The 27064-nt window shown below is 51.3% G+C and overlaps 1 protein-coding gene across 14 annotated transcripts in view; it reads right to left on the bottom strand.

Annotated features, from left to right (window-relative positions):
- The window catches only part of Tle3 (TLE family member 3, transcriptional corepressor), a 48226-nt gene extending 27297 nt beyond the window's left edge, over positions 1–20929 (bottom strand). For all 14 annotated transcript variants that reach the window (XM_046426547.2, XM_046426550.2, XM_046426549.2 and 11 more), the window contains exons 1-4: positions 19814–20929; positions 19184–19284; positions 18637–18700; positions 17572–17616 (exon numbers count right to left, since the gene is read on the bottom strand). In XM_046426547.2, coding sequence (XP_046282503.1) covers positions 17572–17616; positions 18637–18700; positions 19184–19284; positions 19814–19837 — 234 coding nt within the window. In that variant the 5' untranslated portion in view covers positions 19838–20929. The remainder of the gene's footprint in view (positions 1–17571; positions 17617–18636; positions 18701–19183; positions 19285–19813) is intronic.
- Positions 20930–27064: the final 6135 nt, after the last annotated feature.

The following is a 27064-nucleotide window of genomic DNA, read 5'->3' as shown; positions in this document are numbered from 1 at the left end:
GATCAAGAGAAGCAGATCAGCTGTCTCATCTCCAACACCCACGACAGACCACATTTAGGAAACCATCAAGCATTCCCACCACGGGTGTCCTGTGTGACCCCCAGATATCAGATCACAAGTGGTGCTAAATGGTTAACTGCTTCCAGACAGGAAGGCCTAGATCTCCACCGACAGACAACTCTCTGAATCGCTTTCCTCATCTCATTGGGAATCCAGAGCAGCCAGGGCTGAGGTCCCGGGGCCAGCTTCAAAGCTTTCATCAGCACATAGCAATCTTTCAGAGACAAAACCATGACAACAGCCTTTAAAAATCTGTGATCATCTGCATGTCAAATGATTCTGGATGAGAAATCCATGTGCACTTAAAATAAAAACAATGCCGTCTGAAGCCTAACCAACAGACCCTGGGCCTCAGTAGAGTTCCTGGGGCCAACGGCCCCCACCAACCTCCAGCACGCACCCACACCCACACGCTCACACACACTAAGGAGGAGGCCTACAGGGGTTTGCAGTTTGTGGTGAGAACACGCTTTGGACTGAAGAAGCTAATGAGTTTTTGCAGGCCTATGTCCTGGGCTGCCAGCCAGGGTGGCCGGACTCTCCAACCCAGAATGCTGCCCACAACAGCAGGGACTCCTGGGTGGGGACAGGCATTGTTGCTGGCAGCTCTCTGCCTGGAACACTCAGATCCTCAGGAGCAGAGCCAGTGTTCCCAGCAGGCACCACTCTGGCATTTGGAGTAGAACAATTCTTTGTTACGAAGGACTGTCCCTCCAACCCCAGACCAACTGTGTCACTAATGATCCTCACTTCCAGACTCCCTGGGGTGGGAGGCAGGAGTATCATCCCAGCTCAGAATCTGTGAATTTGCTCACAGGTATTACACACTCACAAGGATACCTACCTTCGCAACCTCAGTAATGTTGATATTTGGGACCTGATAATTTTTTTGATGTGTGCACCTGTTCTGTGCATTATATGATTTTTTGGGTGGGGATACTGGGGATTAAACTCAGGGGCACTTGACCACTGAGCCATACCCCAAGACCTATTTTTGTATTTTATTTAGAGACAGGGTCTCACTGAGTTGCTTAGTGCCCCGCTGTTGCTGAGGCTGGCTGTGAACTCTTGATCCTCCTGCCTCAGCCTCCAAGCCACTGGATTACAGGCATGCACCACCCGTGCTCAGCTGTATTGTAGGATTTTTAATAGCACCCCTGTCCTCTCTACCCAGGAGTGTCTATCACTTACTCCATCATAAAGAACCTGAGAGGTTTCTAATTATTGTATAAATTAATCTAGAAAAAAAGAAAAACAATGCACTCCAAAACAGGGTCCTTTCTCACCTCTATTTACTTTTTCCTACCTCAAATCCACTGAGTGGTGGAAGAAGGATGAGCATAATAGTCAGGATTGTATATGGTAGGAATTCTAGAAACAATCATCCAGCCTCCACCACAATCTAATGTATACGGTAGGAATTCTAGAAACAATCATCCAGCCTCCACCACAATCTAAACCTGCATAGAGCAACAAGTTCACTCACCTGTCCCGTTTATGTGCCAAATAAAAACAGAAAAATACAAAAACAAAAACGAACCAGTCTTGTTGCTTAGAAATTTCATTGGTCCAAGCTCTCTTGCCTCAAATGAATAGGATATTAATGACTGAAATATAGTATGAGTTTAATAAACCTTTGGCCAAAAAATAATATTGACAGCCTGTCTGCATTTTTTTATGTTTATTTATTTAGTACTGGGGAGTAAACCCAGGGGTGCTTAACCACTAAGCCACATCGCCAGCCTTTTTTAGTATTTTATTGAGAGACAGGGTCTCACTGAGTTACTTAGGGCCTTGCTAAATTGCTGAGGCTGGCTTTGAACTCACAATCCTCCTGAGGCTCACCTCAGCCTCCCGAGCCGTTGGGATTACAGGCGTGCACCACTGCACCTGTGCATTTATTTTTTGAGCCTTCAATTTGCAGAGTGATCCTCATCTTGATCTGGGTCTACCCCACTGTGGGAGCATCTGTGGAGGAGCCCAGGTGGAAGGAACACTGACAAACCACGGGGAGGTGGGGAAGCTTAGGCCCTGCGCAATGGAGTAAGGTAGTGCAGTAAAGCCAGACCAAGGTAAGCCACTCACAAGGGTCTCTGGCTGCTGCCCCCTCCTCATAGTCAGGAAGATGGGCAGGCTCTGAACTTTGCCAGTCACTTTGGCCTACTTAATAACTCCAATTCACAATGTCTGGGGAATCATAAAAGGGTTCCTTGATGTTGCTTACTTCCTCTGGCAAATGGGTCAAGGGTCAGGGTCTTGGGGGGGGGGTGTGTGGAGGGAGTAGCCATCTTCCCCCTTCCCCACACCTTTACCAAACATGTGGCCACACACACACTTCCCACAGGTGGGATCTTCCTGCAGGGCCTGGTCCAGAGCCCAGCATCCTCTGGTTTTGAGTAAAAGGGATCCATTGGGATTTCACACAGACACGCCCAGTTCAAGGTCTGGCACACAGGCCACCAGGTGCCCACAGAGGGGTTGCTCAGAAGCCCTGTGGGCAGCCCAGGGCAAGTTCCCACTTAGCAGCACCCTTTCACCTCAGCACTCACACTGTCTTTCCTGGGGCCCAAACCCAATAGAGAGGCCTTGGTGTGGCAGCAAGGCTCCAGGACAGGGGTGGGGCGTGTGAAAAGGCAAAGGTGGTTTTATATTTGGAGAACTTTAATACTCGATCAGAGCTTCCCTGACCCTGTCCTGAGTTTTTTTTTGTGGGGTGAAGGATGGAAGGATGTGGAGAAAGCAAGAAAAGCTCATTCCTCCCCGTGGTAACTCTGCCATATTTGCTGCTGAATATCATGCTTTGCTCCCCTTAAAACTAGCAGTACACAAAAACCCATCTGTACACAGGCTGCCCAATCTGAGAATGGCCTCCACACACACCACAGTCAAAGAATGAACTGGAAACTTTGTTTACGGTATTTTTTTGAGCATGGTGTTTGAGGGAGGGGAAGCAATTGCCCAGACAGAATCACTCTAACAAAAATGACAATCACATAATGAATGATGTCCACTGAGCCAACTGTTAGAAGCTTGGGAGCTCTGATAACCCTGGAAGGAAGACACTTACTAAAAGCTCCAATCTTCAGATGGGGAAACTGATGCTCAGTGATTAAGTAACTTCACTGAAGGACTTTCTGCCAAGAAGCCAAATTTCAGAATTTGGGGAGGGATCAGAGAGAGATTTTTGTAAGAAAAAAACGACCATCAGTGTTAATGATTGACAGCATTTCCGATTAGAACAGCTGTCCAAACAGCCTTTGATCCAACTCAAAAAACCTCTAAGCATCAGCTCCAAAAAAGGGGGGGAAAAAAATAATCAAGATGCAGGACTTGAACAATGGGGACAAGTCACAAATCACAGACTGGAACCAGATCATACGTTGGTTGACTCCTTCTGGCAACTGGGCGCAGCCTGTTATCAACAGGCAGCTGAGGTCCAGGAGGCTCACCTTGGTCCTTCAGTCCGTCTTGGTGCCACAAGGCCACTGGCTGTGAGCCAGGTCTTCAGAAGCACCTGCAAGGTGGTGGGAGGGGAGAGGGCTTCTCTGGAACCCTCTGGGAAAAGGTATTTGGGGAGGCTGATGCAGCCTTTGAAAGTTGCTTTTCAAGTGTGGTTCAAAGAGGGAGGCTTTGCTGGTGGAAAAACATAGCTCCTCAGAAGTAACTAATCTACTAGATGCAGACACAGCAGCTGAGACAAACGGGCACGGAGGTCCCGCTACATTCAGAATCTGTGCTACCAACTGGGCGCTGGGAATAACATCTGTCCTGCGTCTCTGTCGAGATTGTTAGACAAATAAATGACAGAAAACGAGATAGTGGGGGGCAAGTGTAATTTCCCAAAGAGCAATCTGTTCCCCGCGCCGTAGTAGCTCCCATTCGCACACTCGTCTCCTCATTAACGCAGGACCTCTGAACATCTCGCTGGAAGCCAAGGAGTCTAAAAGTACATCTCCCTAACCACGGCCTACCAGCCACATTTGAGGTGACTTCAGACCATGGTGCTTCTTGACCATCGACACTGAGGTAGAGGAACAGAGCCTGCTCTTGGCTCTCACCCCTCAGCAACCGCCTGCTGCTGGACACATCAGCACCCAGAATTCATCCTTGGTCATTTTGCTTCCTTAGCTGAGTGTGCTCAACACAGTCAACAGCCACCCTGACAACCACTGTACCAAGAGAGCCTCTTTTTTTTTTTTCTCCTTTGTGTGTTTGCACATGTGTGTGTGAGCATGTGGGCGTGTGCTGGGGCTTGAACCCAGGGCCTTGTGCATGCAAGGCAGGCACTCTACCAACTGAGCTGTAACCCCAGCCCTCCCCTAGTTAGTTTTAAACTGCCCAGTCATCTGCACCTGTGGACCCTGAGCGCACACTTCCTTTCAACCTCAGCCAAACAAAAGCAAGGCCAGGGAGAAAACTGCCTCTTTAAAGAGCAGGTTTTGCTCCAGTGCCACACAGAAGTGACCTGAATTCTCCCCCAAGCCCTTCCTCTATCTTGCCCTGTGGCTTTCTGGCAAATTACTTCCCTCCTCCCAGCTTTAATGCCTCCAAAATGGAAGGATGGAAGGTCCGACTAGATAATGTATTAAGTCCAGGAGCCCTGATTTAGAATGCCACACCCTTTTGACCTGCTCTCATCACACCCCTTCTTCCAGACAGCTCTGTGAAACAGAGCATCACAGGCATTTAAAAGACAAGCAGGGAGGAACCAAGCCACATGGAGAGGCGGGCAGATGTTGGGCAGGAGGCTAGGGGGCGGGTTGGGGCCAGGTCCCCAGGTCCTGTCTTCATAGCATAAATCATTTCAGTTTGTTCACAGCAGAACTGTGCAGGGTTGTCAGAGGCCACAGGCAAGGGTCAGGATGCCCATTTTTAAGTGTTAAGCATCTCCTGTCCAGATTCTCTGATTCACAAGAAATCTGTCCCATGTCTGTTAGGCAAGGGAATGGCCATCCCATGCTATTAGACTCCCAGTGACATCTCTGAAATGAGGATTCCTTCCTCAAAGAATCAGGGCAGTGTCTTGGAAAGAGTACTGAAGTATGGGTGTGGACATGTGTCAGAAAGATGAGATGAGGAACAGATACCTGCCTATTCTGAAGCTTCAATTATACTTGAGCCATGTAGAAACCATGACCTTTGGAAAGACTGGCCCTGGTCTTTGGGTCTCAGGTCACTCCTCTAGAAGCCTGTGTGTCTGGGGTGAGGTCTCTGTCAGCTCCTGAGGTTCTTGAACTTGAAGGAAGTTTTACCTGGCTCTCTCATGACAGCCTGTCCTGTCCTGAAGTGACAAAGTGAACCTGCTTCATCCTGAACTCAAGTCAAGAGGCATGGGGAGGGACTGAGGCGAGGACTGCGCAGGAGGCGGCTCCTGCCCTAATGTTCCCAGCAGCTGGGTGCCACCATCACCCAGCCGTCAAATCCTGGAAGATTCCAGAATAATGTGTCTGGACAATTTTAACTTAAAATATCCCATTGCATTTACCAGGCAATTCTAAATTGATAGCCCCTCAATTATTAACTAAAAAGATGACATCCTTGTCAGGCAGTTTCTCCCTAGGCTAAGCAGTGAATGTTTATCAACATCAGAAGGAAAATCCAGGGAGGGTGAAGACCTCCCATAAAAGCTGGGGTGGCTTCCTAGGCCCCTTTCCATCCATGCCCTGGCCCTCTGTGGTGGAAGAAAGGGGTAAATAAATGATCCATTCAGCAGCCTCAGGAGATAATGCCCTGTCCTGGAGAGGCTGGCTTACACCACAGATCACTCGATGATAGGCAAGCCTCCTTTTTAAAGACTCTCTTAGCACTGACATATTGATCAAATTATATATAACTACAATGTCATTAAATATTTACGCCTTCCGAGGAAGGCTACGGAATTCTTTATTCGGGGAGGACTTGGGACAAGCAAGGCCTAGCCCTCAGCATGACTCTGAGGATTGGCTTCCTGGGGGAGGGAAGAGGACACTGGCCAGGCAGCCAGGGATGGCCACCCTGTGCACCAGCCCCGTGCCCTTCCCAACAGAGTGAGATGACAGGAGGGAGGAAACACCCACCCTTCCCCAGCAAGGGTCAGTGAACGGAAGGGGGGCTGGGATTTCCGGATTGTGACACAGCCCTTGGGTACACTTCCCTGAAAGGAATTCACCTTCCCTTTCCTCCAAGAAGTCTGGGGTGCGAGGGAATTGGGAATGGTGAGGGGGAGGCCCGGGCAGCACAGCCTGGAGGGTGGCGCTCCCTGCTCGGGATGCCAGTGTTAGAGCCTCAGTTTCTGTGGCATGAAGGAAACAGATTTGGGTGCAGAATTATCCTGGGTGCTCTCAAAATATGAATCAGACACTATGTGCACGTGGCTCTGCCCTGGGGAGTGTTCACTGAGATGTGGAGGCAGGCCCCGCTCCACAGGAGGGAACTGGGCTTAATGACAGCCCGAGTCCCTCCCAGCTCTAAGAGTCTCTAAGACTTTCATTTCTGACTCTCAGTTTCCATCCACCAGGCTTCCTGTTAACAAGATCCAATAATCTTTAAATATTTGTTCACTTTAATTTCTTGGTTCCCAAACACATTAAACTCTGCTTGCCTCCCACCCCCACTTAGGATCGATGGCTCTCAAAAGAGCTTGCTTGTATAGACAGAACAGGCAAAGCCTTTTCAGATCACCCCTTCCCCCAACACTGCCCATTCATCCCAGGAACCCCCTCCCCCAGCCCTCCCCTCAGATAACCCCTGCCCCTCCCCCACCTCCTCCAACTCCATTGGCCCACACCCGCCAGGAGGAAAAATTCTCAATTCATCCCTGTGGGGTTACCATGACAACCCCCAGCCACCTAATCCCCCTTGGAACATTATGCAAATCTCCCTTTGCCCCTCAACAGGCTGTAAAAGTCACATTACCCTTGCAGAGGCAGCTCATTAAATTTTGGGGGTCTCCCCATCAGGTCAGGGCTACAAATGAAATTAGGACGATGACATTTTGAGGACAGAGGCTCTTTGGGTGGCATGAAGGGGAAATAAAGTGGTGTCGGGGGCAGACTTGACTGCTCAGAGACAGAGCCCCATTCAACCCACCCAGCCTAAGTTCACAACCAAAGAGCCCATCCCCTCCTTCCATTAAAAGGGTCAGAGAGTCCTTTTTCCCCAAATAAGGACTGGCAAGCGCAGTAGCATTTCAGAGGCTTTGAAAAAATCCAGATCAGTTATTTAGAAACTCATCTTCTACCATCCGTTCTATCTCAAATTGACTTCCACATTCAACCTCTCATTTCACACAAGAAGCAAGAGGCCCAGAGAGGGCAAGGAAATGCCCTCACTCACAACAGCAGCACAGAGGTAATCAAGTCCCCTGGCTCTAGATCCTGCATTCTTCCCTCTACCTTAAAGAGTCCTCAACGAGTGGTGATTCTGCCACATCCCCTGGGGATCTGTGGCACTTTTGGGTGTCAGAGAGGCAGTGCTACTGACAACTAGTGGGTAGAGGCCAGGGACCCTGCTGTATATCCTGTAATACACAGAGCAGCCCCACCACAGAGAGTCAGCCAGCCCCAGAAGGCAGTGAGGAGCAGGCTGAGAAGCCCCCTCTGCACGCTGCGGAGGCCCAGGCTTGACTGAATCCTTGAAGATTTTGCTGGGGCCTTGCCAGTGTTGAAATCAAGGCCCCCACGGGTGGTGGCCTGAGGTGGCATGTGTGAAGACCACACCTTGACATGCCTGTGGATGAAGAGCACTGGTCTCCAAATAAAACAGTTCTGACCCTCCTGCTGGTCCATCGTGGGCTCAGGAGCAAGTCACCTGACCTCTGTGATTGGCAGTGTTCACGGTGCTCGAGATGGGCAGGGGAGGCTGCAGGACTGGCACGGGGAGTGACCAGGTAACATTATGGGTTGGGCTCTGGGAAGTCTTACAATACACAAAATACCAAGGACCCTGTCCCTGTCTTTGAGGCCCTGGCAATTGGGACTCTGTCCCACTATTGAAGATACCTTGTTGAGACCCATCTGTGTGCAAAGTACTGTGCTGAGCAGTCATACACACCGTCTGGTGGCATCTTCCCAGCACTCTCCATAGCTGCACTGTCCAGTGTGAAAGCCACCAGTCACATGCGGCTAGACAAATTTCAATTAAATTCAAAACAGTTTCTCAGTCACAAGGACCACATTTCAAGTGCTCAAGAGCCATACACAGTTGATGGTGATCAGGCTAAACAGCACAGAGATATGACATTTCTACCACTGCACAGAGTTCTACTGGACAGCTCTGCTCTAGCAGGTAGGTATTATTATTGTCCCCATCACAAATTGGAGCTCAGAGAGGTCAAGTAGTTGCCCAAAGTCACACAGCAGTAAGTCTGGACCTAGGATAGTCTGACTCCAGACCAATCACCTCCCAGTTGCTGGTGCTCTGCACCTACCATCTCAGGATCACCCTGCAAACACCAGCTGACTCCTGAGGGCGAAACTAGATCCACCAGCACAGATGCCAGTAAAAACTGCCTCATCAGGGACCCACTACCACCACCTAGCAGGCCTGGGAAATGCCCCGCGGGCATTCGCCGTCACAGGAGGTTACAGAGTCCAGTTAAGTAAAGTGAGGAACAGCCACGAGGGGTCCCCTGAGAAGCAGGGTAAGAAACAGGTGAAAGAACAGAGGAAACCCAAAAAGGCTGAGAAAGGAGTCCACAGCCCCCACTGTGAGCTCCCTGCAGGCTGGGCTGCTGGGGCCACACCACGTACAGGTGACATGGAGGACCCTGGAAGTGGCAGGGCATTTCTCTGGGACTCTAAACACTGCAGCTTCTCCACTTCAAGTCGGCTTCATGGAGTGCCACCATTCTCCAAGGTGAAGCATGAGAGCCCAAAGTTGAGGGACACAGACTGGGGCGGTACTGACACCCCAGTCGTTCCCGCCTTTCCCTAGGAAGGAGAAGGAGACGAGAGGAAGGACCCACTTCTGCAGAAGTGAGGGTCTAGGGATGAACCCAAGCACCGGCTGACGGGGCTGTCCTGCGGGGCCCGCCTTCTCCATTTCACGCTCTCATCTTTACTCTATAGACCCAGGTCACTGAGCCATCCCAGACCACTTGATATCATCTGCCATACCTCTGGAGCCCCCTGTGGTCCTAGATCTGCCCAGGGAGAGGGCAGAACGGTGGACAGTTCTGCACTTGACTCCCACCCACGTTACGACTCACTCCTTCCCCTTGTCCACTCGCCCAGGAACTGCCTTCCTCTCCACCTGACCAGCAGGAATCACTGCTGTTCCCAAGCACCTCTGCTCCCTCAGGAGTGCCCCTGCTACTACAATGGACGCGCTCAGCCTCAGACCCAAGGTCAGGCAAGATCATTAAGGGCTGTCCCTAGGGAGGCACCAGGGGAGCAGGTGGAAGGCCTCCTCCAACCTCTCAGTCAACAGCTGGCAGGGTGGGGTAGACTCCAAACCCAAAGCCTTCAGAGTGGGCTAGGAGCGGGGTCCCCAGTTGCCCTGGGTATTCCCGTGCTCCACGACCAGCAAGAGGAATGCTCGCTGCATCTGAGTCTGCATTCGAGGGGCCGACGTCGCCTTCCAGAGCAAACTGAAAGGGATTTTCTCCCACTGGGTTAGTGTAGTTTTCACTCAGAATTAAAAAATGAGAAAACAGTCGAAGAGCTATGAACAATAGCTATCAAGGATTTAAAAGGCAAATGAGATAAGGCCACAACACTTGGAACTCCATGCCCAAACAAACAGCCACCTCGGGACAAGCCTAGTTTACAAATTCACGGCTCAGTTCCTTCTCATAATCCAAATTGGGCATGTTTCACCTGACTCTTCCTCATTTCTTGCGCCCCCATCTCTGCTGTATCATCTCTCCCCCTCCCCCTCGTCTTCCCCTTTTGCATTTACACTGTTCATGGAGTGAGATGAGAAGTTAAAAACCACAAAAAACCTTTGGATTCATTAAAGACATTTAAAAATAAAGGGGCATGACACTTTAAGGACCCTTTCCACAAACACCATTTTTGCAGCCTGCAGGCCTCTCAAAAACCTTAGGAAGCCTGTGTTCTTCCCAGAAAATGTATAATGCTCCACAGGCTCAGGGAGAGAACCCTAAACTGCGACAGTGCCCTCCTCCTGGAATACCCACAAAATGCACACACTCACTCTATGGGCTAAGGGTCATGAAGGGCTCAGGGGCCAGTCAATACAAAGGGTCTGTCCCTCAGAGAATGCACAGCCCCGTTTCCACACCTGTGCCTGCCAGTGACCTGCCAGTGACCGGAGTGCATACAGGTCATCTCCACACCCCAGGCCTTCTAAGGGGTTGGGATGCTTTTGTACTGACGGCTGGTTGCTCATTATTTTTGGTGCAAATGTCTAATCTGTTTTGCTACAGAAAAGTGAAGGTGCTATATTGCCACAATCTTCAATATTTGGAAGATCAATTTCTCAACCACTTTGTCCTCAATAAAGGCCTTGTCCTGGGATTATCTGGCGGCAGCAGCAGCTGCTCCAGAACGCTGGACCCTGCCTGTCACTCGCATAGTGGGTGAACAGAAGGAAGGGTCTTCCATAGACATTCAAGCCAAGTCCACCCATGTTGCCCCTTCTGCAGGAGCAGCTGGCGTTGGGAGGGAATAGGGCACCAGCCACAGGCCCAACCCCAGACCTGGACACATCTCCCTGGCCTCTCAGGCCCCACCTGGGGCCTTCCCACAGCTGAGCCCTTGACTATCTCCTTACTCTTCACAGAAGGCAAGTGAACAAGGGCTGCCAACAATAAAGGGAGCCGAAGAGAAGGGGTAAATGCTTTGGGGTTGACTAGATGAGAACTCTGGCAACCCCCCAAGCCTGGTGTGAACCCCCACTTAAGAACACACCCACCTGTGCTACCCTCACTCAGGCTTTCCAAGCAGGACTCTTGGGCCCAGGAGCTCTGTACACTGAATAGCACCCTAGAACCTGATTAGCAAGGGGTTTAGCATCCGGGCACAACTCTTACCCAGGCTGACTGTCCCCAGGTGTCTGCCTGGACACTCAGTGACAGCTCGGCAGCCCCAATTCCCCACCCTCCAGCTGAATGTGCAACTTTCTTAATCAAACAAAAATATCTGAAACCAGTGCCATGAGAATTGAGACAACCCCCCCCCCCATTTCCTCCTGGAGAAATCCAAGGTCCTAGAGTGGGGAGAGGCCGAGGGGAGGTCTGCGGACTGAGACAGACCCTAAAGCAACAATCTCACCAAACACTCTTACTTCTGTGGAAGCAGGACATTCGCCCTTCTCTAAGTTTCTCTTAGCCCCAACTTGAGGGGAACATTTACTCTGAAAGGCAAGAGAAAGAAAAGAAAAAGGCAGGAGAGGAGAGGAAAAGGAGAAAGCAAGCAAGCATCTTGGATGTGTCTCAGAGAGCATTTGTCGAAAACAAGATATTGTCCCTTTAAGCATATAAAAACAAGGCCCTTGAGCACGCGGTTCTCACTCTGGTACACAATTATGGGTGCTTTCAGCTGTCTAGCACTACTTCAAGTGCGCTCTTAAACCAGACTGTCAATGGCATGTTGAAAGCTATTTTGCTGGCTGCTATCATTAATAGCAAAGTGGAGAGCTAGGCTGATGAGAATTAAATATGGGGGAGGGGGCGGGTCATAACCAGTCATTACGGAATTACCAATATGAGAAAGGAGGCAAGGCCACTTTGGGGAATAAAGTTCAAACCAGCACATTATGGTGGAGGCACAGGCAGGGGAGGCTATGATGGCCCAGGGTGTCTTCCCCACCCCCACCCCGCGGCAGATGGACTCAGGCCAGCTCTGGAGAGCCATATGGGGACAGAGGGAGTCACTGAGTCGTAAGTGGCGAATGTGAGGGCAGAGAGGCCTTGGAGATCACTTTGCTGCAAAATGTCACCACCTCGCCTCACTTCCCAAGTGCAGTCCCCGCCCCACACCATTCCAGAGGCTTGCGGCTTCCTGACTATCTCAAAGCCTTCCCAGGAGCCGCGTTGCCACCCTGGGGGAGCCACGTTGCCACCCTGGGGGAGCCCAGGCTGCTGGCTGCTGCCCCATAAACCCCTGCCCTCCCTTTAAGGCTCTCAAGTAGCAGCACTTCAGCGCAGTCCCCTCTGACCCAAGTCCCCATTCCCAGGAACAGTCAGAGCTAGCGGAGCCTGTCACCATGGGCCACATTGGCACTTACCTCACTGCACTGCAATTACTTATATAGATGCCTGACTCCCCAGCGGAGGGAACGGTGTTTTATTCATCAGTGTCACCAACCCCAGCCCACACCCGGCACATCCTGGGCCCCTAATAACTGTTTTGGGAATGAATCCAACCCCCTCATTTCACTGATGAAGAAACTGGATGCAGAGCCACAGAAAGAAGCCTGCACAGGCAGCAGCCAGCCCACAATGAAAACCCCCACTTCCGACTCACGGGGCTCAAAGAATACAACCCCACACTCAGACTATCCAACGTGTTCACTGAGCAACTATTACATATTAAGTGCCACAGTGACCTCAGCAGCGGGGCTTCTTCCACAGCTCTGACAATGAGATAACGAGATGTGAGAAAGACACATGTGTGACAGAGCACAGGGACAGGCCAGCTGGGAGTAGGCCTTTATCACCTTTTGGTCCCTGGTGTCCCCGGAATTCTGTACAAACAATGAGAGAAAAGCATTCTCCTATGCAGAAAGGAAAAGCAAATTTATTCCTTGACTGACTCACTCCTTCAACAAAACAAAATGGAAATGAATGGGCCTCTGTAAACCAGACCCTTCCTTTGAGAACCTTCCTTCAGGCACCCAGGGAGGGAGGAGTCCAAAGAGTGGAGGGGAAAGCTCAGGGCCATCCAAGGCTCCTGGTCGTGGAACAAGTAGAATCAGAAGCCTGGTTCCCACCCAGGCTCAGTTTCTTTGAGGGGTACAATAAGGATAAGGAACCACTTGTCCATCTCCCAGGCTCATTTCCATTGTCAAATACAGAAGTAGAAAAAGACCCAGAGAAGCACAGAAACTCCCATTCTGTACTGCTCTATTGTCAGCCAGAGAAAGGAAGCGTGGGGTGGCCGGCAGTCCTGAGGGTGGGGGCTCCCTTAGCTCCCTGGACAGAGTAAAGGATACTTTAGGCTCAGCAGACCCTGCTAAGCCAGGCAGCAACCCAGTTAGTAAGATGACACAACCTGTGTGATGAGAGGGGAATCTATTCCAGGGAAGAGAGAAGTGGCAGGAAAGGCCAGATGGAATCCAGGGTGTGGAGGGGCTCCTGGTTGCCAGCACTCTGGCAAAAAAAATAAAAATAAAAAAAATTTGCAGCTCAACCCAAATGCCACACAAATAGGCACTACCCTAGTATAAGCACACACCCTTTCATTCCTGAGGGTGGTCCCAAAGTAGACTACCAAGGTAGACCCAACTCCTTGGCAGGTTCTTTGCACTCTTGTACTTTGTACCCAGTGACTGCACCTTGACTATGGTCACAGAACTTCAAGCCGGTTTGCCTGGAAATCTTCCAGCCCAAGCACCATAATACTTAATTGAGAAGGTTCAGAGAGGAAGGGGGTGACAGGCAGAGAGAGATTTTCTATGGACCACGTTGGCCTTGCATTTATGGCCGCTATTTATGGCCACTCCTGTCAGCTAAAAAGTTCATAGGTTTTTAGCACCTCTGAACCTTCCCTCTGGGATTGCTCATTATGCACTCTGTGTTGTTACTGTACACATCAAATCAGGAGTTGTGCAAATAGCTGGCAACTTGGAACAAGGCTGCAGACAAAGAGGGCTCAGCTAACACAGTTATACAACCAGAAATGAGGTAATCTGAACTTTGGTGGAGCTGGGTTTGTGGCCTTAGCCTCTCTGAATGATGATGCAGAGAAGCAACAGTTAATTGAAGACACCTAGTGCTAGGAGCTAGTAAAGGAGCACTCCACCTTTCTTGAGTCTTACAAAAAGAGACCTGAGGTTAGAAAGGAAGCCTACAGTGGCAGCCTTACCATGAACACGGGGCTGTAGGAGTCTGGATACACCAGTTCTTCTCTCTGGGCCTCAGTTTCCTTAGTGGAACTTGAAAGGTTTGGATGAAAATCTAAAGGGCTCTTTCAGTTCCAGGACTCCAAAAGAAAACTTTAAAGGCAGGGTTATTTGGCTTACAGAGAAGGTGACCACACAGTATTGGCAATGACACTGTCCCCAAATAAGAAATAACTGAAGTTCACTTTCAAAACATTCATGCTCACCAACAGAGGGTAAAAGGCCAGACTGACCTAGCTACCCACAGCCTCAGTGCCTCAAAGTCAATGCATGACAATTACTATGGAGCCCCTGCTTGTCAGCTGGCTTTGTCATCTGTGGCTGATATTGGAAAGCCTCTGCAGGAACAAGATGGAAACTGATGAGCTGGTCAGTCATCCTCGCCTCCCTAGTCTTGCTGAATCACCCTTGACATTCTGCCTGGAAGCAGGAGTTGGGAGGAGGTGGGTGACCTCTTGAAGCCCCAGGCCAGGCCTGTGATTCTGTAATCTTTGCTTTACCATAATTAGGGAGGGAAGCAGAAGAGTAGGAGGAGAAACCATTTATTACTTCTCTGGGATTTGACAGCTTGGAGAGGGAGAAAGAGAAACAGCCAGGGAAGGAGCCAGCCACAGTGAGTTTAACCTCACAGTAAAATAAAAATGGGCTGGACGCACCTCATCAGCTGCCCTCTGTCAATACTTGGGCCCATCTGGCAGAACTCGAGGTTCCCAGCTAATTGGCATTTCCCATAGAGCCAGCAAAGAAGAGCTTAAAAAAAAAAATACATGGTGTAGTGAGGTGTGTGAGTGTACGCATGTGTGTGTGTGTGTGTGTGTGTGTGTAAGCAGACTGTGGAGCACCACACTTCCCCAAGGTGTGAGCTCCATAGATCATCTATTATATAAAAAAGTACACAGTCCCCACCCCCACCCTGGAGCTTAAAGATGAAGAATCCAGCCTGTTTGTTCCAGGCAGATGTAATCACACGAACAGTCAAGTCTAGAGGGCAGGACACTGCATGAATAATTCAAGCACTCCAGTCACTTGATTGTGTGTGCAGATAAAACACCAGTCAACCGCTAAACAGGTCAGCTGATAAACTTGTTTGCTCAGGCCTAACCACCATCCGCCAAATGCACCCAAGACCCACACTACAATTAGTGGCAGGGTTTTCTTCTGCAGAGCCCTCGCAAACCTAGGGAGTGCCCAGCGCCATTAGGTCAGGGTTGCATTTCTAAGCCCAGAGTTTCCTCACCTCCTTGCCTCTTTTGTTTCTATACCGCCACAGGGTGATTTCACCCAACTCAGAGACTGCCACAGCTGGCAGAGACAGCACATTCAGGGCACATGCATTCATGCTGGGAATGGGCTAGAAGGCAAAGGTGAGAGGCCAGTGGGATAAAGCACCCAGCTGAGAATCCAGAGTCTCTGATGTGAGCCCTAGCTCTGCCCTCTGGCCTCCCTGACGCCTTGGTTTCCCCACCTATAAAAAGGGCAAAGAATCCCTTTAGCCACCACTGGCAGCTGAGAGGATTAAAGGAGACAATGTAGCCAAACCTCAGGCATTCTCCCCCTAAGAACCCTGTTTGGGGAATGGCCAGAAATCCCAGATGCACACAGCTGCTCTTTATACAAACCCCACCACCAAGTGCGTTAGTTAGTTAAGATGTTTAACTCTTCTGGGTTCACAGAGTCCCCAGGACTCGGAGAATAGCTTTGCTCTGCCAGCCAAGGTGGTTCCTTTGTGCCAAAGAAACATCCACTCATAGATATGGGGACACCACCCATGCAGACCTCAACATGCAACAACATATTACACCTTAATTACGAAGCTCTTAGAATAACTGCTGCTATAAATTTAAACCTGGTTGCAATTACCCTCTTTAAACCTCTTTAAACATACCCAAGATACTAAGCAGAGAGAGAAAGAGAGAGAGAGAGAATGAATGTGTGTGTGTGTGTGTGTGTGTTGAAAGGTGGAGAAAGGGAGGAAGTGACACCCTGCATAACACACCAAGGTCCTTGAAACACCTGGGAGACCCCAGTTTCGCCATATGTATTTTTTTCTGGACCAGTCAGACCTAGTCAGTTCCACCTCCAATGGGGCAGAATCTCTCTCTAGTCTCCCAAGGGAAACCTTATTTACATATAAAGCAGGATCTGTTTATTATTTCTGTGGACCAAGAAGTGAAAAGGTGGTAGCCTTCATGTGCCTTCCTAGAGAACTAACCCCTCAGAAAGCCACAAACTGGCTTCCCACACTGCTCTGTAAACTCGGGCCCCTGGCCCTTCACCCAACACTGGGGCTCCCTCCAGGACAGGGAAAGAAACTACAGATTCAAAAGACTGTACAGGAAGCCACTGGAGCAGGGAGGGGGTCACTTACCCTTCTCACCTGCTCTAGGTACTGCCTGCTTTAAAGAGCAAAATTTAAACCTTGTAAACGACTGTTAATTTAGAGCAGAAAATCCATTCAAGTCACGGTCACCAAAGGCTAGAATGAGTCAACAGCCTTCTGAGATTTCAAGAACACCAATTGTTAAAAAGAACAACCGGGCCTGCGCCATTTATTCGTGCCAAGTCAACGCTAATCGGTCCGCCAAGCCAAATTATAGGCAGCCTCTCCTCTCCTCGGAACACAAATACACAAACAGGCCTCTCCCAAGGCCAGCCTAGCACTGGGACTAGTTACTGATATGCACCAAGATAAAGGGTGTTTGTATTTGCCAGGTTTGAGGTATACTGTTATTAGAAGAGTGACAATAGGGGGTAGTTTACATATCCATCAAATGACACCACACTAGCTAAACTGGTTTGACTTGAGGATTTCAAAGCTGAGCTCAACCCCCAACCATCTCAAAAGGCCTGGCCAGGCTGCCCCGGGCCAGTTACTTCATCCTCAGCTTCAGCTTCCTTCTCTGTAAAATGGGAACACAGCTGCCTTCAAATTAAGATCCAGATGAAAAAGTCGCCTTCTAAATGTGAGGCATTAGAGCTCTATTTCATTTTGGTTTTATGTTTTTAAGCCGTTAGTGGCTTCATTCCCTTAAATTTCGACAGCTCAGTCTGGCTTTTAAGGCTCTTGAAGTTTAATCTTATCAAGGCAGAACATCACATTTTTTGTAAGAAAAAAAAAAAAAACACAGAAAAAGAGGAAAAAAAAAAAACCTACTGCATTTCCTCTGGAGGGTTTTACATTAAAACAGATAAAAGCAGTCAGCCAGCTCTAGGTTCTCAGGAGTCTGTAAAGCAAATCCTGTAGGTATGACTTTCCCTTTGGTCCTTTATCCTCCACCAAGATCCAAGACCAGGACTAATTTCACAAGCTCCAATGCTAAAAGCTCAACATGTCCAAGAAATCTGCCAAGACTCAACACCTGCATTTCAAGGACTAGATCCACTTACTCTAGGAGAAGTGAGAGGAACAGAAGAACCAGCTCATTTTCAAACAAGGGGAGTCACAGAAGTCCATACATATGTTTTTAAAAACCAAATTCATTTCTTAAAGAGAAAAGCACTTACCTGTTTGTGCATTTCAATGTTCAAGCCATAGGACATCTCATAGTACTAAAAGTAAAAAGAATTGCCATTAAAAGACAACACAGAAATCTGTTCATGTTTCAACATCATTTTTTTCCTGAGAAGGTTTTGGCAAAACCATACTTTATGATCCATGAGTTATGGAAGTTTAAAACAAACACCAAAGCCAGCCCATGCTGAGGTTTAAGCGGTGGCATCAGGCGAGTGGGCGAGTGTTCTTCTCATCTCAACAGAACATTACATACACAGTAGTAAGAAAAGCCAGGCCCTCCCTCCCACAAGCACCACATGTGCCATATATCCTGTTTATACAAGGTGCGGGCTCAACAGGGAATGGTGTGTACACTGGGCCCCCCTTGTCCTCTGAGAGTTATTTAGCACTGTGTAGAAGGCCTCTTATGTGGAAAGAGGCACAGGGAGCATGCTTTAGTGCCTCCCATACCCTCTGACAAACAGAAGATGTAAACTTGCTGGAACAGACACTGGGTAAAGGGGGAGATGTCTATCTATGGTCCCACAGAAGACAAGACTCTTTACTGAGGAGGGACGTGAAGGCAGAGAGATTTAAAAGGCTCTTCCACTTCTCAGAAAACCCTGAGGAGGGAGGGTGCTTCTGTCCCACTCTGGCTGGATCCCAAGGCTGCAAAGTAGAAAAGTTTCCAAACATCCCCAGGAGGTCTCCAAGAGGGATTTTTTACCCAATCCTGACTCGGAATGATCCAATCCTACCTCACTAGCCAAGACGGGGCCACCGGCCCTCTGAGAAACCTTTAAAACACAAATCAAAGGCACACAAAGGTAGTGCAGAGGTCTCCAGTCTGGAATCTGGGTTTCTCTCTCTGCCTCTCCTTTCACTACCCTCCTCCGAGTGGCCTGGCTAAGGGAAGCTGGTGAAGGGGTGGAGGGCACATTCAGATTACACGACTCTCCCGGCTACCCTGCGGCAGGGCCCCGGTGGGGACTAGGTTCCTGCCTCCGCAGATCCCAGCTTCGACCCGACAGGGTCTGCGCCCTGCCCTCTGCTCCCCTCCCCGGGCCGCCTCTCACCATCACATAATGGCGCTGCATCTCCGTCTTCTCGTTCGCCAGCTTGTCGTACTCCACTTTGAGGCTGCGAGGGCAGGAGGAACCGCTCAGGCCTGGCACCTGCACGACCTCCTCCCGGACCCAACCCAAGGGCCTCGGAGAGCCACTTCTCCACTTCCCTGATACCCAGGGGTTACCCCATTACCCCGCCAGCCTCGGGGCGGAGCGGGGGCTGGGTCCCTGCCACCGGGAACCGGGACCGAAACTACTCGAAACTTCCCACGGCCGGGCGAGCGGACTTATCCTGGCCGCGGGGGTGCGGCCCCTGACGCAGGCTTGCGACCCCAGAAAGCCGAGCAGAGCGGCAAGTGACCCCGACCCTCATGCGGGGGCGGCACCCAGAGCCGGGCAGCTGCGGGCAGCGAAGGGTTAAGGCGGCGCGCTGGGAAAGGGGAAACAAAAGGCGGAGGCCCTGTCGCCCCGGGGTCGGCAGCCCTTCGGTCCCCGCTGGGGGTGGCAGGAGCCGCCCCCTCCCCGCCAGCCCCGGGGCCGCCCCCACCAGCCTTACCTGTGATATTGAGCTTGCAGGAACTGGAATTCGTCTTTGATCCTGTCACAAGACTCAGCCACCGTGAATTTAAATCCCGGCTGCCCGGGCTGATGGGGAGCCTGGAGCCCGCAAGGACAAGACAGGGGAGGGACGCGGGTTTCAGAGGGGCTCCAAGCCGCCTGGCCCTCCGCGGCGTCCCGGCCCCTCCCCGCCGAGATCCACGGGAGAGGCCACCCTCACCGCCCAGAACCTTCCCAGCAAGTTTCTCAGCTCCCCGACGGGGCAGGGGCGGGGGGTGCCCCGATCGCTCCCTATCCGTCGCGGGCTCCCATCCTTTTTACTAAAGGCCCCCATTCCCAAGTAGGCGGGGGCGGGGAGACACGCCGGGCGAGTTGGGAGACTTAGGAGAGGGGGCGGGGGCAACGTTAACAGCTCCCCCTCGAAGGTCCACGGCCCCCACTCCACTCCGGCGGAATTACCCTTCTCTCAACAGCGTACCCCCACCTCAGCCCCTTTGTGTGAGAACACACACACACACACACACACACACATCATAGGTAGCAACATGCAAAATGGAGGTGCCAGATAAACTGCCTCGTTTACCCTGCCATGATAGATGCTTAAATAAACCGAGTTGCAATTACTCACCGGATGTCTGCCTTGCGGATACATGGCAGGGAGGGGTCGTGATTCCGAGAGCGTGGAAGCGCCGAGAGCCCGGGCCGGAGAGGTGCGGGGGAGGGGGGAGCCGAGCCCGAGCGGGGGGCGGCCGGGGAACCGAGAACTCGCCCCCGGCCCCCCCAGCCCGCTATCACAGCGAAATCCCAGAGTCGGGCGCCCGCCCCAAGTGGAGACAAAGAGCTGCGGAGCGGGCGGCAAAGTCGTCGGCGGGCGCCGAGGCCGGGCGGCGGGAGCGGGCTTTGTGCTCCTAGGGCTCGGCGGGCTGCAGCCGGCCGCCTTCCCCTGGCTGCGTGGACAGTGTCAACGCCTGGGGCTGCGTGGACATCGTCGGCTCCCCGGCGGGTCCAGAGCTGGGTCCCAGGGCCGGGGGCTCCTCCCGGGGCGAGCGCGGGTCCCCTTTGGATTACTCAGCGCGTAGAACCTGGAGCGGGGTGCGCGGGGCAACCCCAAGCATCCGGGGCGAGCGGGTCTGATCCTAGAGGCAGCCGGGTCGGGGACTCGCGACGAGAAGAGGAAGAAGGCAGGCACTGAAGGTGGCTGCTCGGGGCCGCAGGAGCGCGGGAGGGTGAGGGCTGGAGCCCGGCGCGGGCGCTTCGACGCCCCCCCTCGGAGAGGAGAGCCTGCTGTTCCGTCTGCTACTGCCGCCGCCGCCGCCGCCGCCGCCGCCAACCCTTCCCAGGGCCGGGGAGGAACTCCGGGTTCAGTAGGTGCAAATCAATCGCCCTGGCATCTTATTCCAGCGAGCACGGGAAACCTCAGCAAAGGGGTCCTCGCTGCTCCCAACTTGAGCTGTGCGAACCCAGAGAGGAGCGCTCGGCGCCACCGCCGCTGCAGCCTCACAGCGCGCAGGCAGGAGAGCGCTGGAGGAGAGACGCAGCCTGAGACAGGGAGCTCTGCGGCTTCCTTCCTTCCCCTCGGCCCGGCTCTCTCCGAGCCCCGAGAAACCCCCGAACACAAACACTCAACACACACACACACACACACACACACACACACCAAAAAAGTGCCTCGGACCTGCGGATACCACACACAGACAGGCGAGGGGGACGCGCACGAGGTCTGAACTGCCGCGAGAGCAGTTCCAAATAGGGACTGAAAAGTAACAAAATAATGTGGCAGCTTCGCCGGGCACTGGCCAATGGGAGCGCGGAGTCCCCACGTGGGGCTGCTGGGCTCGGCCTGCGACTGGGCGCCGCCGGGCGCGACGTCACAATGCCCTCTTGTGTCTAAAACTATGCATGAAAAGTAGCAATCAGGCCCTACCCGCTGGTGACTTTCGCATGGGAGTGAAAAACAGCGCTCCTCAGATCAGGAATTAACCAAAAGACATATAATAAATAGATATATATTATAGTCCTGGGCTGCTAGTTTTTTTCCTCCTCTTTTTTTCCCACGATCTACTAGCAAATAATTATTTAGCAGGAGGGGGAAAGAGAAGACAAGAATAACAACAAAATAAAAAAAAGACAAGCTGTACCATCTTCAAAACCTGTGGCTAGTAGTAATGTATCGGTTTATTCTGCTGCAGTGGTGGAGAACGATTCCTCCCTCTAATCTCATTAGGTCTGCAAAGCAGCCCAATTAGATACTATAAAACAAACAGAATCACTTTGTCACTTTAATGTTTTCACTTCACAAGATTTAGGACGGATAAAATGGTGGCTCCCAAAGTTGCCTTCGATCTTTAAAATTTTGCTCGGAACTGAGGCTGTCCCTATCTTTATCCCTTCCTACCGCTGCCCATTAGCCCCCAGCTTCCCTTCTTTGTTCGTTCGCCCTTCTTTTCAGAAAGCCAAATAAACAGCGCCTCTGATGAGCGTCGGCTGCCTGAGAGAAGTCTGAGGAACTCTGGCTTGGCGGGTAGCGCAGATGGAAGGGCCAGGCAGCCCGCGGACAACAGGCTCTGTTCGCGGCTGACCCCACTCGGGGTTCCTTCCCAGTGGGGACAGCTACGTCCTGGCCGCAGGCTTCCCGGGAGGGGTCCCCGCTGCACTCCAGGTCCAAAGGAGTGGAGCTGGGAATAGGGTTGGGGCTCTCCCGGCGCAACCCGAGAGCTCCGAGTTCCCACCCGGTTTACTCGGCCTAGTCGCCGTATTATCACAGCGTTGGCAGCAGCTTGTGGAGGAGCCTATGTGAGAGCCTGTGGTGTCTGGGGCGCCAGCCTCGACGCCCCTGGGGGCGCAGCCGCTCCCCCGCCTCCCGCGCAGGCCTGGAGCACCCCTGCACGACTCCTCGCAGACTCCCTGAGCAGTCCCAAAGGCCACTCGACTCTTGGGTCAGTTTGTCCGCAAACCGATAGCCTCGTCTCCTGTGCTCGGGGTTACGTCAGAGTAGACCAGCCTCAGGCTAGCGGCCCTCGGAGACAGCACTGCCGGGTGGGCGGCCCAGGCAGGTCCCCCGGCCTCTCCCCCGGCCTCTCCGCAAGCTAGAACGCACCCCGGGGCGGCGGCGGCCGCGCGCGAGCCGGCAGCGAGCCCCCGTATCTATATTTTCCCCTCATTAAGAGCCGAAGGTTCGCTTTTGCATCTTAATGAGGAGCTGAGAGCAAGCCGGCCCTCCGAGGCCGGTGCGCAGGGAGTTACACGTGAGCGCCGGCCTCAGAATTGAGTCTCCCCATGCCCGCTTCGGCCGCCTGCCCCGAACCGCGATTCTCTCTTCATTTATTTATTCTCCTAAATAAAAACATAAATCGTGTGCAGCGCGCACCGAAAAGGGGGGGTTAGAAGAAACCCGGCTCGACAGATGCGAGCATCTGGCCACAGCATTCATTAGACACAAAATGGCTCCTCTTTGGAGCTTCCTTTTCCCCTCCCCCGTCTCTGCCCTCCCCCTTACGTCACGGGTGGGCGCACCCGCTCCCTCCTCGCCCCGCCCATCTTTTCCTCTGGCTCCCACGTGGGGAACGCCAACCACGCCCCGAGCAAGCCTTAACAACCAATCACAGATAGCGAAAGGAGCTTCAGGTTACTGATTGGTGGAGCTTCCAGGAGCTGTCAATCCGTGACCAGAGCTGTCAGTCAAAACCACGCGGGGTGGGGGAGCGCTGACAAATGCCGAGGCTTCTGAGCCTCCCGCTTGCAAATAGTGCTTGGAATGGCTGCTTAATTAGCTTTGAATGGCTTTTCCTTCCAGCTCAAACAATCTGTCACTACCATGTGGTATAAAGGAGCCATGCATAAAAAAGTAAGCAGAGGCTAAATATCAATTTGATTTTGTGTATCAAAGGAATATTTTATTTTTCTCCCTAGTAATGAAACGTATCAATTTAAATAATAAAAGGTAAAAACACACACACAAACCCGAAAAAAAAGAAAGAAAAAGAAGAACCAAAAATAATAATAATAAGAGAGGGAGAGAAAGAAAGAAAAAGAAATCCCAAACTCCATGGTGTTCTAACTCTTGCGCACTACTGAAATAGGTAATTTCTAAGGCCACGTTCGGAACGCAGCCTGACGACTCACCCCACCCCCACTCCCGCCCCTTTAAACTTGCATTTAGTGTTTTGCTGTTGTCCTCCTCTTTCTGACTGGGAGTGATGGGGGAAGGGTGTCCTGTAAAGTAGGAGGAGAGGTGGGGGCGGGGAGAAGGGCAACTTTAAAGAGAGCTCTTTGAAGCTGCTAATCAAAGTGGAGGGGGTTTTAAGACCCTGTAAACTGAGGGTCCTACAGCAGGTCTCGATTTGGGAGCCGAGAAGAGAGGCGGGAGAGAGCGAGTGTACGTCTTGCCCAGATTTATTAAACACAATGCCTTCAAGATGCCCGGGAAGCGGCGCCTCGCCTGGTTTCCTTCTCTGGGTCTCCCTCCGGACTGGCTCCGACGGCGCCTGCCCGCTGGCGGCCAAGGGAGCCACTGGCCCCCCAGGTCGGGTCTATGCGGACTATGTACAGAAAAGCACAGCAGCTCAGTGTCAGGTCCGTGTGTCTCTCTGGCGGCTCTCCGGGAAACCCCACGAGCTAGAAAGCTCCTGCAAGGTAGACTAACCCAGGTCGAGTTCACCTGTAAGCCTGGGCGCCGGTCATGGCACACTAGAGGAGTCAGTCACCGGGCCTGATAGACGAGGTTTTGCAGAGCGCCGTCTCTACCGCAGAGCCGGACTGCCAAAGCGTGCCAGGCAGTAAGGAAGAATAATTCTTGATCGCTTAATAATTACAAGGCAAGCCACTGCTTCCCAGACACTACCGTGTGCACCCTCACCCCACTTCCTAAGAGGCCTGGCTGGTGACCCACTTTACAGAGTAGAAAACAGAGGCGAGAAATCTTAGTAATTTGTTCTAGACTGGGCAGAGGGTCAGAATTAGAATCCAGGGCAGCTGGCTCTTGTGCGAGCATTTGCAGAGGAAATTCATTCCTCCTTCCTGATGTCCTTCTTCCTTCATTCATTCCCAGCCCTTTCTGAGGGTCTGAGGGTGGGGGCAGCGCTCCCGCCTGTGGATCTCGCTTGCTCTGCACTAGCGTAGCTCCTTACTCTGCCCCATAGCCTGAACCCAGAGCAGGAAGGGGGCAGAGAGCTAATTAACCAGGCCAACACCCCTTTAAGCTCGCCACTGCTCTGCCCCCCACTCTCATGCCACCCCACAGATTAGGAAAAACAAGGAGAAAAATATACTTCTTTTTTGCTTGAGAAAGAGAAAAGAAAATAAAAAACATGTATACAACACCCTGTCCAAAGTGCTTGACAATTATTTTAAAGAAAGGGGGGAGTGGAGAGAAAGAGTTCAAACGTCTCTGTCTCCAGTTCTAATTGGAAACGTTTTCAACTGTTTATGTTACAAGAAGTGTCAGGGTCATTTGCTACCGGAGAGCTGACTTTTCATTGGCTGCTTAATTGAGTACCTCGGAGTCCACCCCACGTGGGAGAGGAATTCCTGGCACATTAAAAAAAAAAAAAAGTCACCGAGTGAGAAAGAAAGCCCGGCCTGGATCTACAGTGGAGGTTCCCTAGACCCTCATTTGGGGTGCAGGATGATTGATGGGCAGTTTCTTCCAGCCCCAAGAGCTGCTCCTCTGGTCCTTTAAAAATAAGTGTCAAATACTTCAGATGAGTGGTAATATATGTTTCCACCCTTTTCTCAGGAATTAGAGGACCTGGTTCTGGCCAGCCACCAGGATGTGGCCTCCTATTTGAGGAACTGATCACAGTGCTTTGGGTGGGGTTATAAACCTCTCTCTGTCATCCCTTCTCCTAGAGCCTCCACAGGCTTTGATTTTTTGGAGGGCTCTTCCTGGAACTGCCCGATGGGGAAAGAAATCTTCCTCACCACCCCCCTCAAGTTGATTCTTTTAGGTTCCTCCGATTCTTAGACTTTATCTTCCTCACGAGGGTAATTCTCCACCCCTCCATCCACCAATCCTCTCAGACCTTTCTCCACAAGCCAGCACCTCAGCAGAGAGCAAGAGGAAGGGGAATTGGCATTTATTTGACAAACTTACGTAGTGCTTACTCTGTACCAGATGCTATTCTAAGCCCTTGGCAAATATTAACATATTTAATCCTCACACAAAGAATGAAGTGGTTGCCATTAATATCACTCCCATTTTACAGATGAGAAATTGATACAGTGGTACAATAACTTGCCCAAGGTTACTTCAGTGACTGAGGTACTTGAACCAAGCAATTCAGCTCCAGAGTCCACATCCTTAACTAAGCATGCCTTGCTGCCTCTACAAGGTTGGCTTTCCAGGACTGTGATGGAGCTACAGGATAGGCCATAAGAATCTGAAGGGACCCCAGAAGTCCCTAAGGCAGCTTCTAGAGAATGTATCCTGCAGTCATCTCATTTCAGGGACAGGAGCCTCATGAAGTTGGAGGGACTTCCCAGAGCTTCCCAACTCCTCTTCTGTGTGACCTTGGGGGACCTATTTAATCTTGCTAAGCCTCCATTTCCTCATCTGTAAAGTGGAGATAACAATCCTGTCGACCTCAGAGGATTGTTGAGGATCGATGGAGATAATGCATGTGATGTACTTAGTACAGAGCTGGCACATTAAGTGATCAATAACAGTTAGCTACGGTGGCCATGATGATGATGTAGAACCAGCTCAGGGATTTAACTTCTTGAAGGTTTTCTGCCAGTAGAGGTGAGGAAGGCTCAGAATTCCAGTCCTAGTGGAGGGTAAGTCAGGCAGATGCTCCCACCATATTCTATATCCACATACAAGCCTTGTAGGGATTCCCAGCTCCCTTGGAGTTCTCAGGAAGGCCCTCTGGGCGTCCTAGGGCCTTCCTTCCTTCTCCAGATTTTCTATTCTGTACCATGGTCCTCAAATGACCTTGGTTATCCCTATTGCCCATGGACCCCTGGGGTGTGGGGAGAAGGGAAGGAAAGAATGAGGGGGCAATTCAAAGTTAACCCCGGAGGGATGTAGGGATAGACAGAGGCAGGGAGAGACATGACTGCCACCACAGTGGAGTTCACAGGATTTCTGAGATGAGCCACATAAGTGTACAAAAGTATAATCTTGGGCTGAGAGTGTAGCTCAGGTGGTAGAGCACTTGCCTAGCATGTGCAGGGCCCTGGGTTCAATCCCCAATAAAAAGAAAGAAAGAAAGGGGGGGGAGTTTAATTTTGTTCAGAGGGGGAACAGTGTATAAGAAGGGGTTCTCAAAGGACTTTCCTGAGAGGGTGAAGCTTGAGCTCAGACCAGCAGGATGGACAGACATCTCATGCTATTCTAAGCCCTTGGCAAATATTAACATATCCCAGTGGGTAAAGGGAGAGAAGCAGAATGAGCAAAGGCTTCTAACAAAATTCTTCCTTTGCCTCTCAGCCTCCCAGGGTAGTCTCCCTTCCTGGGCCCTTTCTTTGTTTCATTTCCTGACAAGGTGTTATTTGCTCCCTGAGAAAGGAAGCTAAGACTTGCTTCTCTGTGACCCTTGCCCTCATCCCCTCTCTCATCTCAGGCTCCAATGAAGGATGTCCCTGAAGGATAATAAAGTCAGGAGAGAATGCATCTACTCACCAGTAGAATGAATCTCCTGTGTGGCAGCACTTGCTCAGAATCGGGAAACCTGAAGATCTGCCAGATCTTGGGCAAACTTCCTGTACAGTGGAGACCTCAAAATTCTTGGGGGTCTCAGTTTCCACACCTGTAAAATGAAAATAATGGCTCCTGATTGCTTACCTCGCAAAAGTTTACCGAAAGCCTACTCTCTGCAAGATTTCTTTGGAAGTACCAAAATCTAGGGAAGGCCTTGCCTTTGGGACATACATAAGCCTA

The sequence above is a fragment of the Marmota monax genome, unplaced genomic scaffold (genome assembly GCF_021218885.2).
Source record: "Marmota monax isolate L192 unplaced genomic scaffold, Marmota_monax_Labrador192_F-V1.1 WCK01_AAM20220418_F8-fsc00078, whole genome shotgun sequence".
NCBI lineage: Eukaryota > Metazoa > Chordata > Mammalia > Rodentia > Sciuridae > Marmota > Marmota monax.
The sequence above is the reverse complement of the archived record's forward strand: the minus strand, read 5'-3'. Positions and strand labels throughout refer to the sequence as shown.